General features: G+C 43.5%; 1 protein-coding gene across 5 annotated transcripts in view; it reads right to left on the bottom strand.

The window, feature by feature from the left end:
• Positions 1-20,651, bottom strand: part of Tdp1 (tyrosyl-DNA phosphodiesterase 1) — an 82,548-nt gene that overhangs the window by 32,979 nt on the left and 28,918 nt on the right. For all 5 annotated transcript variants that reach the window (XM_076921426.1, XM_076921424.1, XM_076921427.1 and 2 more), the window contains exons 10-13: positions 20,306-20,491; positions 19,746-19,794; positions 17,787-17,853; positions 16,325-16,432 (exon numbers count right to left, since the gene is read on the bottom strand). In XM_076921426.1, the coding sequence (XP_076777541.1) occupies positions 16,325-16,432; positions 17,787-17,853; positions 19,746-19,794; positions 20,306-20,491 (410 nt within the window). The remainder of the gene's footprint in view (positions 1-16,324; positions 16,433-17,786; positions 17,854-19,745; positions 19,795-20,305; positions 20,492-20,651) is intronic.

Consider the following 20,651-nt stretch of genomic DNA (forward strand, 5'->3'; position numbering starts at 1 on the left):
ATAAACTTGGGTACATTTAGGGTGGTGTGGCTGTAGGCAAGGGTAGGATTCGTGGTGTGTCAAATTTTATTGTCCATCAGAAACTGCCCAAACTACTGATAAATAGTGAAGGAAAAAAAAAAAAAAAAAAAAAAAAAGCAACCTCTGAGGGTTAGTTAACCTCTGAGTGTGTCAGTTAAGCTCAGGTCGAGGCTATAGAGGTAGAGACTGCATCTAACATGTATGTCTGTGCAAGCGTTTGTCAAGACTTTTGAAATGTGGGAGCTGATTAATACGGCTATGTAAGATACTGCTCTGTGTGAGCTGACCCAGGAGCTGGGATTCTTCACAGAGCAGGTGAAAGTTAGACAAAGTGAAAGCAGCACGTTAGAGCCATGAGCATGAATTAAAGCCACAAACACAGAAACTCAGGTCAGGTTGTGTGGCCTCTGGCATTGGGTGGGTGTTGTAGAGAAGACAGACTGTATATCCCAGAACTAGATAAACACAGATGAGCCCCAGGAGTCAGAGGTGCTTTGGAGGACCTAAGTAGAGAACCAGGTTCAGCTCCCACTTTATGCCAACTGAGTAAGCCAGCGCACGGTGACATAGTAACAGACTGTGTGTTATAAAAAGACAGCTGTCTCAGCCACCCTCCAAACACTCCTAAGACTCTTGGATTCATCCTGATGAGAAAACAGAGTCTAAATGCTAGTGATGCAGTGGCTCTCACAGCCAGCACCAGCTCGAGTATCATTAAAGCTGACACCCAGTCCTGATGAGAAACACAGAGTCTAAATGCTGGTGATGCAGTGGCTCTCACGGCCAGCACCAGCTTGAGCATTGCTAGAGCTGCTGACTCCTGGTCCTGATGAGAAACACAGAGTCTAAATGCTAGTGATGCAGTGACTCTCACAGCCAGCACCAGCTTGAGCATTGTTAAAGCTGCTGACTCCTGGTCCTGATGAGAAACACAGAGTCTAAATGCTGGTGATGCAGTGGCTCTCACGGCCAGCACCTGCTTGAGCACTGCTAGAGCTGCTGACACCCAGTCCTGATGAGAAACCCAGAGTCTAAATGCTGGGGATGCAGTGGCTCTCACGGCCAGCACCTGCTTGAGCATCGTTAGAGCTGCTGACTGGGTTCATTGTTACATGTTTGTTAAAGCTGTATGTCCTCCAGGGTGACTGCTGTCACAGGGACCCATTGGCTGAAGAAGCATTTCTTTGGATCTTAATTATTCAGCAGTCTAGGCAGCAGCTGTTCAAAGAGAAGACACGGTTTACAACCTGAAGCGCGGGCTACCACACCCCTGGGACTGTCAGAGGTGGGGACTGACACTTGCACAGATATCCGTCACAGTGTCAACAGTGACTGCTGAAGCTCAGTCTGAGAAGCTGCAGTGAGGAGGGAGGGACAGACCACAGCCACTGCTACTGTCATCTGCTCCCTAACGCCCCCAGAAGCACACCTTCTGCAAACACACACAGATGGGACACCATGCTTTTCCTCTGCTTTGGCTCTAGGCTTCTGTATACTGCCCTGAGCTTCTGTTTCCCTCTATGGACTGCAATTAAATGTCACAAAAAAAAAAAAAAAAAAAAAAAAAAAAAAAAAAAAAAAAAAAACCCTCACTGTGAAGGAAAAGAAAGTCTCACACTATAAATGATTCATGTTGTATTTCAGAACATGTAAGTTGGAATTCCGACACTGTCAAATCTCCCTCTAAAACCTTTCCCTATGCAGATGATCTCTGTGTACAACAGTGCTCTTGGGCCACTGAGAACACTCGGTAGCTACTATCTAGGACAATTGTGCATACTAATAGACAGGATACATCTTCAACTAGGATTGCTCTGATTAAGAGTGGTGTTCAGAGTTTCTAATTGTGTCTGTTTAATTGTGTGAAATCGTGCTTTAACATTATGTCCTTTTTTTTTTATTTTTTTTTTTTATTATTTGAGTATGAAGTGTCTCTTACCACGAAGCCTGTTTCCTGGGCTCATGGTGTTACTCTGGAGGTAATAGAGACGTCAGGGGGTGAGGCTTGGCTGGAACAAGTTAGTTGTTAGGGGCAGGTCCTTGGGGCATCTTGTTCCTGCCTCCTCTGTCTCTTTCTGTGCTGGGTCCTCCCTGTGGTGAGCCTTCTCCACAGGTTCCTGGCACAATGTTTGGCCTCATCATGGCCGTGGACCCAGCAGGGCCAAGAACTGCAGAGTGGACTGCCACCTCTAAAATGGTGAGCCAAAGCACACAACCCCTCCTGTGAGCTTCTCTCAGGTGTTTGTCACAGAGATGGAAGGTCTGACTAATGCAGGTAGTGTGTTTCGGTTTATTATTGCTCTAACAGATGGCCATAAGGTCCGTGCCTTCAAATAATAAATTTACTATCATGCTTCTGGTAATGAGTTTCAAATGGGTCACACTGGGCTAAAATCTAGGTATTGGCAGGGTTTTAAAATCCCCCCTGAAGGCTCTGGAGGAAGAATTCTAGAGATTTCCCCCAGTGTTTAGAAGATTTTTCTTATTTTTTTTAAAGAGAGGGTCTCACTATGTAATACTGGCTGGCCTAGAACTCAGAGATTCTTCTGCCTCTGCTTTCTGAGATTGGGATTAAAGGCATATACCAGCACACCTGGCCTCCCCAGTATTTAAAGGCTGGTTGCCTATCTATTCCTCCATGTTTCAGGCTAATTTCCTTCTGGTTCAGTCTCATTTGGTCAGTCCCAAATACCTCAGGCATTATGGACTTATCGGCTTCATAGGTTAACATATTTATTCAGTTTTCTAATGTAGCCTGTAATATGTTTCTAATAAGGGCTCTAGTTTGGGTCTCTTTACCTTATAATAGAGCTCCAGTATGGCTCCTCTGCCTCAGGTTTCTCATTCTGTGTTGACACCTACAGTTCTCAGAAAACATCCTTTCAAGCAAAGCCTCAAATAAATACCACAGCCTGGCATCTAAGATCCTCCAGAAAGGCAGGATCCATACTTTTCAACATTATTCCCTGTTGCTGCCTTCCATGATTCTTCTGCTTCTGACCGTTTGATGACTTATTACCCACACCCCCCACAGATCACAAACATCCTCTCTTTGTCCTTCTGCCCACGCCTTATAAGCCTGAGTCCTTCCCTCCCCCATAAGCTCCATCTCTCAGAAGCTGTCGGCTGCTATTCCAGCCCCCAGATCTTTCCTAACATTGAATTCTGAATTTGTCAGGCAGGCAAGGAACATCTACTTTATTCAGGAAAAGGGGCTGATTCACACAGCTTAGAAGATACAACTGATTAACACTTGTGGTTAGAGAACCAAGATTGTAGACAGAGGACTAGAACATTTTAAGTCAAAATTTAGAGAAGAAGTCTGCGGAGTTAAACACAAGAAAAATGCAAAGGAAGACAGAGGATTAGCATACACAGAACCTGAATCACATGTACTCTGACCACAGTTAGTGCTATCCTGCTGATCCTCAGCTTCACTAGCAGTAAGTAGAGTGTCGCCCTCTCCTATCTCTAGCAGTAAGTACAGTGACGCCTGTCTTCTATCACTGGTATGAGGGGTCTTCCACATAAGATGCATAAAGTCCCAGCACATGAATGGTACTTAATAAACGAAGCCTACCAACATCAATACTTTGTAAGTTTGTGGGCAGTGACTCTGACCCTTTCCTCTGTGGTGATTCATGAAGTGACAGAATATTCTGGAAGCAGATTTCCCAGACTTCCTAGTTGTAAAGTTTTGGTATAGCTGGGTCTTCACATCACTTACCAGGCTGCATCACTGATGCCATAACCACAGCACAAGTCCCCAAGTCAGAAACACAGATACGTTATATGATAGGACAAACGTCCCCTGTTGTTCTTACAGAATAAGGTACTAGCTATAGAATAGCATGGTGAAGACTAAATTAAATTTGTCCATGTTGAACAATCTTATGAGATTAGCTACTATCGAGGAGCACCCGTGCTTGGAAGTTACTGTTGCTTATACAATGTAGTAACAAAGGGATTCCAGCACAGAGGACAAAGGAAGAACAGCCCTTACCTATTTCCAGACAGACAAACAGTGCTGTAGGAACACTGCCCTCGGGGTGGGCTGCTGCAATTCTATGTCCTGACAATTTGCCCAGTGGAGTCTCATCAATCTACCTGTCTTCTAGTCACAGGCAAACCATGGTCCCCTAGCACAGTGCCTCATACATGCAGTAAACTCCAAGGGAAGGCTCTGGCATTCCATGGGCACACCACTCTTGTCTTTAAATGGAATATCTATCCTTGATCCCACAGGTGCAATGATAAGGGCTTCAGAGGCCACCATATTAGCATCAAGGACTCAAAATGAAAGGAATTATGGTCAAAGATCCTTATACCTGAGGATATAGCTCAGTGAGAGAGTGCTTGCCTAGCACACATGGGCTTTAGACTTAACTCAGCCAACCAGCTAACCAGCTAACCAACCAACCAACCAACCAACCTAAAAACAAAAGGCCAAATTAATAAGACAAAAAACCAAAAACACAATCCACAATTGGGGCTGGTGAGATAGCTCAGTGGTCATGGTACTTGCCAAGACGCCTGACAACATGAATTTGATCCCTGGGATCCACATGGTGGAAGGGAAGAACTGATTTCCTCTAAGTTATCCTCTGATCACACACACATGTAAAAACATAAATAAATAAGTGTAATAAAAAGACAACTGACTTCTCCAGACCAATGGTCTGGCCTCTTTTAAAAACTGCTTTTCAAGTATTAAGGCACCATATCACAGACTTTTTATGTGTACTGACTCACAGCCAGTGTGATAATCAAATGCCACTCAGTGGTTTGGCATCTGCTGAAATGCACCACTGTTTTAGTAGTCTCTCCTCTCCTGGTGGAAGAGCTAGAAGCATGAGACGCTAAGAAGAGCGCATCTGGAATCACCACCACGTGCTCACTGGTTAGGATTGATGAAATCACGCAGGCAAAGGTGACCAGGCAACTATGAAGCAGGGCACAGAGGAAGAAGTTTCATTCCTAAATAGAACTATGAAATTTTGTTAGCTGGATCCTGGGAAATGAAATACTTTAACCATACTTTCAAAGTTTCTTCTTCTTCTTCTTTTTTTTTTTTTTTAAAGCCAGAAGAATTCCTTGGTCAAAGGAAATGTTTTAACAAACAAAAGACTGGTGTCTAAAGAAAAAGCAGGAATTGCCTGTGCTCATCTCCCTTTGTTCACTGTTGTGGCCTTGAAAAGGAGTTTTCAGAACTTACAGGGCTCCAAGGAACACAGTGTGAACAGCACAGATTGAGCCTGACCCTTGAGTGGACAGAGGAAAAAGGGGCAGAGAGCAGCAGGGACTTTCTCTGTTGGCTGCTGATGGGAAGACCAACAGGACCAATGTATGGCCAGCATTGGGTTAATTTACCTCTCAGACCTAATACCCTTTGATGCTCCTGAGTGTATGAAGCCTGGTACCTTGGCTTCATTTCCTTAGGTCCCACAGTGGCACAGACTCTTATACCTTTGGAGCTTTACAAAGAATAGTGCCAAGATATTATTGTTCTAGAGAGAATACTAGCTTGCTACTGACATCCACTGAGATAGCCTGAGGAACAGCCTTCTCACAACTTGTAACCAACTCAGAGCCTGACAACATCTGCAATCACAACAGACCTGTGCTCATCTTATGGGACATGCGTTCTTTCCTTCCTGCTTTTAGCCTGCTACCACTCTGACCCTCAGTCCTAGGCTGTGTGAATGGCTTCCTCTTTTTGCCACACTCCACTGTCATATACTGTCCCACATTTAGAAGTGTGTCAGGAGGGCTTCCTGCCTCCATGTTCTGTTTTCCTGGTCCATCCACGGATGGACTCCCCCCCCACCCCCCCCCCCCCAAAAAAAAAAAAAAAAAAACCCAGTAGAATATGGAGGGAAAAAAAGACAGATTCAAGATTCAGCTCAACCATACAAGATGAACAAGATGCATCTGTTTCTACATCCAGATAGGTGTAATAACACCGAGGCCATGGAGATCTCAGAAAGTCGGCAGTGAAATTTACCACAAATATGGCAGTTACAATAAATCTGAATATGAGGCACACTCAGTAATATTAACAAAGTGCTGTGGATCACCTGGCTTTCTTGTTTAAAAGCCTTCAGTGACCCTTAACCAGAAAGTCTAAAATCTCTTGCTTGCCCCCAAAGCTGGTCCCAACAACTTTCTAGGTTCTTCCCCACAACTCCCTCTATAGTACTCTGCCAGCTCACAGTCCATGAATCCTTCAGGTTCATGACTTCCTCTACCTAAAGCATCCCTGAAACCTATCGCATTCATCAGAGCAACAAATGACTTGAGACAACTGACTTACAGAGACAAACAATCTATCTTGGCTCCCACTTCTGGGGGTCTTACTCATTGCTGCCCGACAGGCTTTGTGTGTCCTGCCTCTGTTCATTTATTCAACAAGTTGTCCACTGGGTATGTGTTCTGTGCCAGGCTTTGTTGGGGTATGATGCCAAGGACCTCAGAGCTCTCCGAAAACACTTCTGCAAGCTCACTCAGTGCTCATTTTCTAGTCACATCCTGGCAGCTGACATTTCTTGAGTATTTGAGATTCCCTGGCTTCTAAATACCCAGTCTGTTCATACCAAAGTCAGCCACACCATGCAAAAGCAAGTGGCAACCCAGCCCGAGTCATCTGGCTGGTTCTCTTGTCTAATACTGTTAAGTATCCTATGATTGTTCAGTTTTTTTACTCATCTCTTCTGCAGTTTGGGAGCACACACTAGGGATAGATAGCACGCTGGGTGTGTGGCCATTGGGATGGGATATTGATAGCTGATCTGTGACTACTGATAGATTGATCAGGATGTGTGTATGTGTGTGTGCTTGCTATGGCAGTTAGGGGCATCCATGGGGGCACTGATGGATGGCAAGGAGGAGGGTTAGGGGAGATGGTGATCACCCTCACAGGGAAACACTGTATGCAGCTTTAGGAGAGGAGCAGCAGGATTTGGCCAAGTGTGCTCCAAATGTCCATGAGCTAAAGACCTGGGAGGTGCCCTTGGATGCGGTCTGTAGGTCACTGGATGTAGGCCCTTGAAGGAGATTCTGAGGCTCTAGTCTCTCTTCTTCCTCCCCACCCCCCTTTGCTTCCTGGATATGAAGGAAGTGGTTTTGCTGCTTTGAGTACTCACTATCCTGATGTGCTATTTCACTGCAGGCTCAATGACTACACTACAATCTCACTTGCTTTTCGAAGGCCATAAGCTACAGTCATGGCGGAAAAAACTTTGGGGTGGTCCTGGAGATTAAACCTAGAGCCTCACATATATTAAGGCACTGAACTTATTTTCATTTTTTTTATTTTGAGATAGGGTTTCAGTAAGTTGCCCAGATTAGCCTTGAACCTGTATTGAACCTGTAATCTTCCTGCTTTAGCCTCTTGAGTAGTTGGGATTACAGACCTGTGTCTGGTTGGGCCAGAAATTAAAATCAAGCTAGGTGGGAAGCCAGGGCACACCTGGTATCAGGCCTGGAGGGAGATCAGTGGGGTCTTGCCCAGGAGCCACAGGAACAGTTGGAGGAGGGAAACTGGGCAGCTGCTGATCCACCAAGCAAGGAGTCTCTGAGCTCTTTTCAGTGCCGTTCTCAAAGCAGAGGTGAGTGGGATGACACTGACTGGACTACACGCTCCTGGATGCAAGGGCCACACCTGTCTTATTCATCATCCATAACTAAAGCTTAGGCACAAATTATCTATGATGGATGATCTGGGCCTGAATTTCACGCCTTCCCAGCTTCCACACTGGGTCATCTGACATGCACTATTTAAGTTCTCTATGCTTTTTTTCCTGATCCTTATTGGTTTTCTCTGGAAGCCAGTCCTTGGTGCGGGACTACACAGGCATCCCATCTCAAGCCAGCGGTATACCTCACGACCAGGAATGCCAGCACACACAGGCCTCCAGGCCCTCGGGGATAGTCTCAAACATTTCCTCACCAGGGATAATATTTCTGGAGGCTGGCTCACATGGGCATAAACAAAGAAATGCCATCTTTGCTCTGCTTGTACCAGAATGCAAGAAAGCACAGGTGGTCAGTGGCCTTGAATCATCTCTAAAGTACAAAAGGAATCACTCGAAGACTGTGGGGCTGATAATATTATTCGTAACAAAGTATCCTGGTATTAAGTCTACAAGTATTCTTTCCTGTGATCCAATTTGATTTCCTCCAAAAACCACAGACAAAGGAGGGGACAAAAGCCGGGTGCTGCACACTCTAAGGAGCAGACAGCAGGGAGGAGGAGAACAGAACAGCACTGCAGCCGAGGAGAAGAATGCCTTTTATGAGTCTCCGAAAAGCCAACAGCGATTTTGTAGTCAAGCACTTGTCTCGTTTTCTCTGAGTGGCAGCACCAACATTTCTGCTCCATCTCTATCAAACAGTGCCTGTCAGTTGCTAGGCAACCATAACAGTGCTCCAGCCAGTGTTAGTAACCACCTTATTTCTTGCCTCCCACAATGCATAGCTTCCATAATTGTTCTCATCAGGTTTGCCAACTACACTAAGGCCCAATCTTCTAGTCAAGGTTTCTTCCTGAAGCTCGGCTTCTTGCTTATTTGATGCTGCAAAATGTGGTGACTGTATTTGTCATCGTGTACTGGTAATTTCTGTTAACAACAGGACGCTCATCAAACAAGGGATGATTTCATGGTAGGATCAAAACAGATGGAAAGAAAATCTTATTAAGACCATAAAGTACTTGCCATGGAAGCAAACAGCCAGACAAAAGAGAAAATAGCCAACCTACTGTCAAACTACCTATAAACTAAACTTCCAGCTTTTAAATTTCTGAAACACAGATATCTGGTAGAAAGTACTTGTCTTCTGTTTATTTGTTTGTTTGATATAGGATTTCTCTGTGTAGCTCCGTCTGCCCTGGCACTAGTTCTGTAGATCAAGCTGGACCTGAACTTAAGAGATCTTCTTGCTTCTGCCTCCTGAGTGGGATTAAAGGCGTGAAGAAAGTACTTGTCTTAAAGTTGGGTAATTCTTATCAATTATCAAATTAGACTCAAACTGAGGTTTTTTTCTTTTTTTTTTTTTAATGTTGTCTAAAGACAAGTCTTTGAAAAATGATGTGTGTATGTGTGTGTTTGTGTGTATGTGTGAGTGTGTGTTACTATCACGCTTCTGTGTATGTTATGCATATGCAGAACCCTGTGGAAGCCAGAAGACAGTCTTGATCCCATGGAACTGGAGTTGTTAGCAATTGTGAGTAACTTGAGTCAGGTTCTGAGATTTGAACTCTGGTCCTCTGTAAGAGCAGTAAGCACTCTTTACCACTGAGCTAACTCTCTAGTCTCCACAGACAAGTCTGTAAGTCACATATTGTATGTTAATGTTATACATGCAAACCAGACAAAGACTTTAGACCTGATTTCATGAATCTAAAGAGGACTAACAAACTAATATTAAATACACTGTATAGCTTAATGGACAATATCCTCATATATTTTCTATCATTATCCTTGGAACGTTCCATTAAATCAGATTATTATAAATGAGTTTTCCCAAAATGTAAATGGCAAGACTTGTAAATGGCGATCCAAGTTGGGACTCTGATCTTGCATCTTGTCTCATATTATTTCTTCAAATATATGGTCAGAAAATATCACATTCTGAAGGTGCTAGGCTTGAACAGGGTTTTGAGCTTGAAGCACCCAGGCAGCCAATGGTAATGGTTTCAGGCTGGAGAGTACAGTGGCTAGGGTGCAGGAATAGGAACAGTGGGCGATCTGCCTATACCTTTTTATTGTGTACTTATATTAACAACGTGAAGAAGGAAGTAATCATTAAAGGTTCTTATTCAAATCCAGTGATGCACCACACCAGGGCATTTCAGTACACATAGACATCATATATGATGGTGACCCATAATATACTAGAACCCCCAAATTCCTATTGTCTAGTTACTATAGTCATGGTAAAGTTGCTGGTGATGCTGGGGTAGATGAACCCAATACACTGCCAGCCATATAAAGTTTCTAGTACATACAATGATAGAGTGTAGACAATAATTGACGATATAACAGCTAACCACGTTACTGGTGTATGTACTTATTATACTACACTTTTACCCTTGCAGTGTACTGCTCATTAAACAAATAAAAACAAACAAAGACACCTAAAGAGATATGCTGTGTAAATCATACATCTGTGTCTATCATATGATTGCCTCAGCAGCCCACAATGAACACACATGAATGCACATGGCGGTGCATTCCTTTAACCATAGCTACTCATGAGGCTGACACAAGACGGCTGATAACTTACATAACTTAGTAAGGCCCTATCTCAAACTACATACACTTTTAAAAGAGGGGACTGGAGAGATGGCTTAGCAGCAAAGAGCGCTAGCTGCTCTTCCAGAGAACCCAGGTTGGACCTTACACCCACATGGTGGCTCACAGCCCTCTAATTCCAGGTCCAGGAAATCCAAATGCCCTCATCTGGCCTCCAAAGGTATTGCATGCATGTGGTACACACACTGACATTTAGGCAAATACCCATACACATAAATTAATATTTTTTAAAGGTGTGTGTGTGTGGGGGGGGAGAGGAATGTGTAACTTGAGTCTAAACTTTGTTTTGTAGAAGAAACCTCAAAGCCTCACTTACAGCTGGTTGGGAAATGAGAGGTCAAAAGATATGGACAGTGAATACCATAGCAAAGCACACCTCAGCATCAACAGTGATGCAGTTTTGTAGATGAGAAACTCAGATCTTTTAAGATCCTGACAATCACTTACAAGACTATCATTTTTATCAATTCTATACACATTATTGAATACTTTGAATCAATACCAAAAGTGCTCTGTTGAGAAACACACTATTTTTATATAAGCCCAAGTTGAGTATCTTAAAACCCTTATTCTAAAAAGTTCCATGGATGGATAAAGTGCCTTAAAAAAACAAAAAAGAAAGAAAAAGAAAGTTTTAGTTTGAATTGTGTGTGGTGGGGTAAGTGGGAGACAGGTTAAATGCACATGAATGCAAGTGCCCAAAGAGTCCAGGAGAGGACATTTGACTCCCTGGAGTTGGAGTTGCAAGTGACTCTGAGCCACCCAACATGTGCGCTTGGGTCCTCTGCCAAGAGCAGTACATGCTGTTAACTACTGAGCCATCTTTTCAGCTCTGAATAAACCTTCTAAAAGCACATGTGGATTCCAGCCAATTCAAATGAAAAAATTCACTGATGTATAACTGTCTCCCAGGCCGGTCTTGTAAAGCCTCAGGAACTTTTGCCTCTAACGTGGGGGAAAAAAAAAGAAAGATAAAAGAAAAACAGGCTGGCCACAAGCTGCTCCCTTAGTTTCCTCCCAATCCTGCTGCAGCAGCACTGACTGCTGCCTCTCAGACACTCCAAGCCTATTTTCTGTGCCCACTCCTGCCTTGCTCTCCTTCTGCTGTCCACAAACAGGGAACCTACCTCACTTCCAGTTCTCAGTTAAAGGAATCAACAGGGACTTCTCTGACCCTCCAATTTATGAAGCGGCACCTACGTAGGCCCATACCATCCTATGCACAGTGGAGTGGGTGATGGAGGCACTGGTTGGCCGTCCATGTGCCTCGTTTAACTTCTCTCTGATTACTGACTATAAGGACGACATAGCACCTCAACTTTACAAGCAACTTAAGTCAATTTGCAAAAGCCTTTTCTTAATTCGTTTAATGAGACAGCAAAACTTGATCTTACTGAGTAGCAGAAGCTGCCACTTCCAAAACAGTTCTCATGGGGTACCGGTCCAGACACCCTCAGAGAAGTTAAAGGATTGCACATGTATCATGTGATCTTTCTGAACTGCACCTGGTCCTGAAGACTTCCAATAAACGTCACCTAAATTACCATTCTGCCTTATTCTCCTCTATTATACTCACCCCAGTTGACTGTGTGAACAAGTTTGTTTGGTTCTATGTAATTCCTACCACCAGAACCAGGTCAATGGTTGTTGATGATTGTACTGCCAGCACTTAGCAAAGTGCTTGGCATTTAGTAAGTGCTCAGTAAATCAACAGATGCACCAGATAACTGGCTAAGAATGGTGTCCAGAATGAATGGATAACTAATCTTTTTTAATATAGAAGGAAGGTTATTACACAGTCAATGGCTCTTCAATCAGGACAGATGGCCTGTTGGCGATGGAACATATGAAAAACTTCACTTCCTTGGTTTTTGTTTTTTTGAGACTGGTCTTGCCTTATAGCCCAGGCTGGCCTTGACCTCACAGTGATGCCACTGCTTCAGGCCCTGGAGGACTGGAATTACATGTATGTGCCACCATGCATGGCTATGAGAAATCTTCTTAATGTGTATGTCCTCAGCGTCAGGCATCACCCTGCTCTGCTTGCTCCCAGAGAGAAAAGTCACCAAGCCTTACGGTACCAGTGATGAGCACAAGAGAGAACCAAACCAAATTAAACCAAATTAAAACCTCACCAAAAGTTACAACAGCCACCACAAAAAGCCTCAAACCTCTGTGGACAACAATCCCTCTTGAAGATCTCACAGTAAGTATGCAATTAGGCTTATTTTGATGTGTGCTTGGGATGGAGCCCAGGACCTCACAAACTCTATACAGGGTCTTTACCAGTGAGCTAGCCCTGCAGTCAAATCTGCTGCCCTCCTGTAGCTGTCTCCTCATTTCCATAGTGTTGATAATGATGTCAGGCCATCTACCTCTCAGCCATTTTTCTGGCTGAAGAGTCATCTCTGAGGCCTCTTTCCTAACCTACTATAGCCGGAGTCTAGGCAGATCTGTCACCACTGCCACTTCAACTCTGCCTTCATTCATTAACCTTGCTGAGAAATCTGTCCTGAGCATCTTCTGCACATCAGGCGCTGGGATAGGCTGAACAAGATAAATTTGGGCTTCACGTTGTAGCCTAGAGAGGAAGCACATAAACAACTATAGAGAAGGGAAAGGCACGTTGATGATGTAAAAGTCCAGGAGACTGCAGAATCCAACTAGCTGAGGAAGCTATGTTTAAGTCAAGTGTTGGACGACTGCAAGTTCAGGAACTACGTGGGGAGAAGAATCTACCTTGCAGAATAGTCAGAAAAGCACTAATGGATCAACTAACTCATCTGGCATGACCTGCTTAGTCTCGTCATTTAACTGTATATTCCGCAGGAGCAAGAAGCTCAACTTAGCTTCCCTCTGGTCCCACAGCATCGTCCGGGGATGACTCCTCAGCCAGAGTGGCTGGTGGAGCTGCCTCAATGGACAGTCTAGAAGTCCACGCCACCTCACAAAACTCTGAGATGACGGAAAGGGACAGGTGAGGTCAGTTCTCTCTCCTGCCCCTTTCTTCATATGCTCGCCATGCAGAAACAACAGTTGTTTCTTCCGTGCTGGTTAGGACCTCCATGTTGGTAGTGATCACCCAGGTGGAGCGCAGATCTGCTGATGGGCCTGAGGTTAGCACAGTTGTTGCTATCTCTGAGCTTAGAGACTAAGGGGCTACTCTAAAGGGTGAGTACCACAGTCTTACAGCAGCTGCTGTTTCACATGCTTACAATGAACAAGCATGCTACTTATAGTTATGGCTGCTACTAAGACTCCAGCTTCCTTAAGGAAGTGTCATTTCATGAGCTCCTGGTGGCAAGTGCTTGTATAATTCATCTCCCCACGAAACTGCCAGCATACTTTCGTATCTTGCCTTTGTGTTTCAGGAAATGTGTTTGCTGGAGTTCAGTGACTCACGAGTTCTAAGAGGCTGAGCTGCAGTCGGGGCTAGCTGTGCTGACCTCTGTACTGGTGTGTATCTCATCATTTCAGCATGGTTCCTTCAAGATTTGGAAGTATGCTACACACAGCGAGTCTTCCCAGACCTCTGGTAGCTTGCTTTTACCAGCTCTCCCTATAAAGAGCACAGGCTCTGCAGGCTGCCCACAGCCACTCTTTCCTAAGCACCCACTCTGCACTCAGCAGCCTGACCTAGCTTTCAATGCACTCATTAGATGGCGTCATGGCACTTCAGGGCCTCCTGTTATCTGGCTCAGCTCTGCATATCAGTACAGGGACAGCTCAACATTTCACTTTCTCCAGCTTGAGAGCCTTTGTGAGTTGTTCCCTTTGACCAATGTGTTCTTCCCTTGTTGGGCTGGTGCATTCTCCTCCATCAGCCTCTGACCCCCTCAGACGTGCTCCAAATATATCTCATCTGCTACAGGCCTGATCTGACCCACCTACCCACCCATCCACCCTCCTTCCCTCCCTCCCTCCCTCCCTCCCTCCCTCCCTCCCTCCCTCTCTCCCTTCTTTCTTTGCTTTCTTCCTTCCTTCCTTTTCCCTCCTTTCTCCTCCTCTTTTTTAATATACTACTGGCCCTGCTTAAGCTGTTATACCTCAAATAAAGACTCATACTAGGAGGTACTTTGTTTCTTGCTTTCTATAAAATACAAATACAGACAGTGCCTGAAATGGAGAGAATATTCAGTATCTGATGATTTTGAGGTCTTGATGGACACTTCACTCTCTCAACAAGCAGGTAGTGAAAATATGGGAAAACAATACATTACTTAGTGCTCTTATTTAACATGGACCATTTTCTATGCAATTATTAATCACAGAAACTCACACAGATCCTTCATATAGGGTTACTAGACTTCCTGAATGAAGAAATGGTATAGTCTGTGTCTTAACACCTAGTAGAATACACGGTGAGCCTGTTGGCACACACCTTTAATCTCAGCACTCAAGAGATGGAGGTAGGTGGATCTCTGTGAGTTTGAGGCTAATCTGGTATTACAGTCAGCTCCAGGCCTTCCAGAGACACACAGTAAGACCTTATCCGATATATATGTGTGCACAACACACACACACACACACACACACACACACACACACACACGCATGCACACACGAACATAGGCACCGATATGTGCCTGGCATGTGGCTCATGCCTGTAATTCCAGCACTGGGGAAGAAGAATCAGAAGGACCACCATGAGTTTAAGGCCAATCTGAGTTATAGCATGAGAACTTGTTTCAACAAAATAAATAACTACATAAAAGAAAAGAAAGACATGTCGAATAATGTAAAATCTTAAAGATGATGGCTTGGCCTTTGTACAAGCTTAGAGTTGGTTATTGAAGGTGGCTTAATGATCAAATATTCATTAATGAAAAAAATGTATCTGAGTATTTTGCCCGCACGTATGTCTGTTCACTATGTACAACCACTTCTATCATGTACAACCACCACCACCACCACATAGAGGACTGGTGCCATTCCAGGTACCCAATCTGTCCCCTCATTTAACAATCACAGGAGCCCTCGAAGTAGCCATTACCTTTTCCTTTTTTATAACAAGACACAAACATAGATTACATAAATTCCCCAAGACTATACTGCTGCTAAATGACAGAAACACATCCCAAATGTTTATTTTTAGAACTCAAAGTCTGCTTTTCCATGAGGCTCTGAGGCCGAAAGTCTTTAGGATGCCCTCTGGCACTGTGGTTATCAGCCATCTCTTTGGGGCAGTGTTTCTCACCTGATCCAGGCACAAATGTTAGCTGCAAAAACTGATACAGTTCTTTCTATTCTTCATTCATTCTTAAAGCACTAATTCTGCTCTGTGATAGTTTAATTAGTTGTGATTGACACCAATTAGGTTACTGAATCACAAAGAGATGCCCAGTGGCTGAGTTCTGACTAGGAGCGAGGTACTAATGTCTCACAGCGCTACTTTCCAAAGGGCAAAGCAATTTATCTTTAAAAAAAAGAGAGAGAGAGAGAGAGAAAGAGAGTGAGAGAGAAACAAAATGTCAGTGAGTAGGGAGTTCCATTTAGGGGTGATTAAAATATTCTAAAATTAGATTGTGACGATAGATGTACAACTTTGTGAACATGTTAAAACTGTTAAATTGTAGACTTTAAGGCACGGATTTTATGATATGTGAATTATATCATAATAAAGATGTTTTAAAAAGGGAACATAAGAGATTTGATTGCTCAAGTTTTAATTATCTGAAAGAGAAGCTAACAAAAGAAAAAAGTATCAATTTTAACATTTTATGTTTCTTCTGTATTTACCCTAAATGTCAGTTTGCTTAATCGCTGCTATTACTATTACAGTATATAAAAAGAAGTAAATCCAAAATTTATGCAAATCTTACAGATATCTAGAGGGACAAAATAAACCAGGCAGTGATCATACATTCAGTAAGACATTAGTTACAGGTCTCTTTCAGGCTCAGTGACAGAAGCAGGCTGAAAACTGATGGCACTTCACAGAACGAGCAGAAGTCACAAGGCCTCCCATGAAACATATAAAGCCCTTTTACCTTGTGACAAGGAACCAAGCCAGTTTACTGAAGTCTGGTGAGGGCCTCATGTACGTCTTAATATGTGGCATGGCATTGCTCCGGCCGGATGTCTCTGCTGACCACTTGCTAGTGACAGGAGAGATATAAAACACAAATTAGGAAATAATTCAAGACAGACAACATTCTTATACTAGGGAACGGCATGAAAGGCAGCACCCAATCTAAAAAGACAACAGGAGCACAGTCTGTGACTGTAGTGGCTGACGAAACTCTGTTCAGACAACAGAAGAAAGCAGAATCATTCTGAAAAGTGAGGATGCCACACAAGGAAGTTTAGCCATAGCCATAAAAGCATCAAACCCTGTGGACATAGGTAGGGCCTTCTGTCCTTTCACATACAGTACACACACATGCATGCACCTGTACACTACACTGATTTCCTTGTGCTTTCTGTCACGTGTGTACACAGGTCTCTGGCTAGGCTGTGAGCTCTTGGAAACAGGAAGCTAACATGCCCTGTAGTACACACTACTGAGCAGAGTCTCCACAGAAGCTTCTCCAATGAGACCAAGTGAGTAGAACCCAGCCTGTCATAGGTGAGTGCTGAAGAGGCGAGAGGATAACGCAGCAATGCTCTCGCTTTGGCTTTAAATACTGATTCTATTTTTCCAACACTTTAGGACTAAGGTTCCAAGGCGTAATGGCCTCTGTCGGCAGACAGTGATTCTGGCTTGGAAGAGGATAATCCCTCAAGTAACCGGCAGTTTGCCAGCACAGAATCAGGATGAAGAGGGCCAACACTTTCTTCATCTGAGTGAACCTAGGATCCTGAACTGAAGGGAGCCAACATAAAAGTATGCTGTCAGGATAGACTATGACAGGAACGCACAGGCCAACAGGAATCTCAGAAGGCGGCTACAGAAAGACTCCTACTGTCATTTCTGGCTGCTCAGCTGAAAAGCCTCTATGGAAGGAAGACTCAGGGGTGGGTCTAGAACATTCGGGATGAGCGAGTGCTGGAGCTGGAAGATGGGGAGGACGAGCCTTTCTTTCCCTGCCCACCCTCGCCTACTGAGCTCTGCTGGTATAACCAGCACCATCTTCATCCTGGAGACAGAGGCCTGGGCTCTACCCTCACCAAGTATGGGCCCTACATACCACAGTCAGAATGGCTACACTTCATGCTTCAGCAAACTGAGATAAATGCTGCTGCTTATGTAAACCATAAACTACCCAACACCATCTTTTATTTATCTTTTTTTTTTTTTTTTTTTTTTGGCTGCCAACAGAGATAAATTTTACTCTGGTATTAAAAACCTATTCCAAAATTTTTTCAAAACCTTGTTTTAAATTATTTCCATCCCTAACATATGCAGATGAAAGAATATAGCTGTATTATGTAAGGCCCTTTTTTTAAAGAGCAGATTGACACAACAGTCTCATCCCAGGGAAGCAGCAGCCCTGAGGACCCGTCACTTACTGGAAGTAGGAGTGTAGCCACCTCTGCTTTTCAGCCGTCTGGATGCCATAGGGAAGAGAGCCCCCAGCTTTTAAAAGAGGGAAAACAAACAGAAAGAGTGAAATGTAATTAGTGACTATATAATGAACAATATCATGAAATATAATTAAGAAGAAATTCCCTATTAAGAGTAAGGAGGTAAATGAAGAACAACTGCTTCCATGATTTCATCTTAAGTAACAGCTCATGGAAAACCACCCATGCTTGTATTAGGCATATGACTTTCTCTTTCTGTGTTTGTGGCTCTGTCGTGGCACTGGGGACTGAGCCTAGGGGCTCACACAGGTGAGGGAGGAGCCCACCACTGAGCAATACACCAGCATTCATTCTTCCTTCCTTCCTTCCTTCCTTCCTTTCTTTTTTCTTTTCTTTTCTTTTCTTTTCTTTTCTTTTCTTTTCTTTTCTTTTCTTTTCTTTTCTTTCTTCTTACTTACTTGTCCAAGCTGGCCTGGATCTCACTCTGTAGGCCAGGGTGGCCTTGTATTTGTGATCCACCTGCCTCAGCCTCCAGAGTAGCTGGGGTCAAGGGCCTACACTAACCAGAACTCAAATTGGGTACATTTTCTTCATGGGGTTCTTTCCTTTGGACAGTTTACTATTGGGGGAAAAAAAAAAAGGTCTTACTTAACTACGCAGAGGGGATAATAGAATCTGGGCCTGTCTTACACTCAGAGGCAGGTATGAAGAACATCACTAGGTTTTTGTCCCAAGCAGGACATCTGGGAGAGCAATAAGTGACAAATTCAGTCCTGTCTACTTTGCCTTTACACTCTGTCATTTTCAAACAGGTGGCAGAGGAGTTTCTTCAGAACTGGAAGATAAGAAAGACTTCTGCCTTTTTCTTTTTTTTGTAAGAAAAATCCACTGTAGATTCATCAGTGATTTTCCAAACACACCTTGGAACTTCCCCATAGTAAACTATGTGCAGAGAGGGCTTTAAATAACTCTTGACGCCCAATAAAGTATGGCCTGTCTCCTATTGCAAACAGCTAAAAACACATTCTATTTTAGAACCACTTATAAAATTGCTGCATTGAGAATGCCACATTCTCTCTCATTAAAAGTGCACTTTGAATAGCTCTAGCCTATTAGAAGTACAGAAAGAAAAGACTACCTATGTCCCAGAGTCAAAGTGAAATAATTTTATTTTGCCATTAAAAAGAACTGAACAGCAAATATTCTTTGAACTTCATTGAGATTATTTTGGCAAGGTCACATCTAATTTCATAAGCAATAAATGGGAAAAATTAGTCATAATTTAGTGCATTCTGCTGCCAGGTGACAGTGAATGCCAATCAGACTTGGTTTTTTCCAAAGGCATACTCTCTGGGGCTTTTGTTGATAACCTGATGGCATTATGGAGGGTGCCTCTGTTTAAAAGTTCAGTGCTCAGCAGTAGAAAAAGAGAAATGAAGAATAAAGTTGAGAGAGTTTTTAGAAGTCTTAAAATTGACATAACAACTGAGCTACACAGAAGGTAACAAAATCACCAACTCTAGGCCTTAAATGTATCTGTTTTGGGAGGTAAATTTGGAAGGACTATGTAGACTTCAGACACAGGCAGAGGATGTTAGCCACGCTGTTGAGGCAGCAGTGGGGGCCAGAGGAGCTCACTTTAGTTGGAGATCTTGTCTTGACACCCATCATGCTAGACACCTTACTAGTAAAACTTAGGCAAAACACCACACAGTTACCGTAAGAGTGAAACTGGGTGTCTGCACCCCTCTTCTCTGGAACACTGCAGAGCTCAACAATATTGGTTTCATTAGCTTCATCTGAATAATAGTAAACCATTCTACATTTCTAACCAATTCCACTGAGAACAAAAGAAAACAAAACAAAAAACCAAAACATGCCCCAAGGCATTTTGGGAATGACAAGAAAAACAGAGAAGCCGCAACCCGAGTCCCCAGCAGTTACCAGGGTATCCTTCTAAGCTGGTCCGCACATTCTCCACAGAAGGATAGATCTAAAAATAAGCAAGACAAGACAAAAACTTGGCATGAATCATGTTGAGAGAAAGGAATGTTGACTAGTTTTTAAGAAAATGGAAAATTTAATGAAAGATGTTAAACCAAAAAACTTAGAAATCATATCTTAAAAGAAAATCCCCATCTTACTGGAAAAAATAACTAAACTGGTAACTAAGCTCCTGAACCAGTATAAATAACTGATGGGAAATTACACTCAAATTTAAATGATTTTCCCTCTGATATGCCAAATTAATATCAAATTAAATGTAAAATCAATCATTAATTTACAGGTCTCTACATAATTAACAGAGCTTAAACTTCTGCTGCAGTGGGATACCTGGTATTTCTTCCCTTGACTTGACAACTTAAAAGAAAGAATCGGAAAGCACAGCAAGTCTGTGGCTGTTTGAAGCTCCTGAACAAACCTCGCCCTCATGCCCCCCGCCCCATCAGCACCCACTATGGTCTATGACAAGGGAGACTGTTTCTTAGAGCAAGAGGACTCACCAGATGAAGAGGAGCTGCACTTTTGTCCGGAGTTCGGCCACCCTCTCTCTGTGCCAGCAAGCTCTCTTTAAACTCTGAGCACAACCACTTGGATTCATCAGGCCCCAGGGAGCCAATGCTTGAGAACTGACCCACGACAGGCCAGCTCTCGCCACTGGGTGCGGATGGGGCAAGTGCCTGCAGAAGCTGCTCCAGAAGAAAAGCAAATGCAACAGTCACAGTGTTCACAGTAAAAACCGAAATGCCCTACTGCTTACAACACGGACTGCGCCTTTGGGACGCCTACTTACAAGGAAACCCGGAAAGTACCAGCCATCCACATCATTCTGCAGAGACTTTTTTTTTT

Source organism: Arvicanthis niloticus, chromosome 23 (genome assembly GCF_011762505.2).
Source record: "Arvicanthis niloticus isolate mArvNil1 chromosome 23, mArvNil1.pat.X, whole genome shotgun sequence".
NCBI classification, from domain to species: domain Eukaryota; kingdom Metazoa; phylum Chordata; class Mammalia; order Rodentia; family Muridae; genus Arvicanthis; species Arvicanthis niloticus.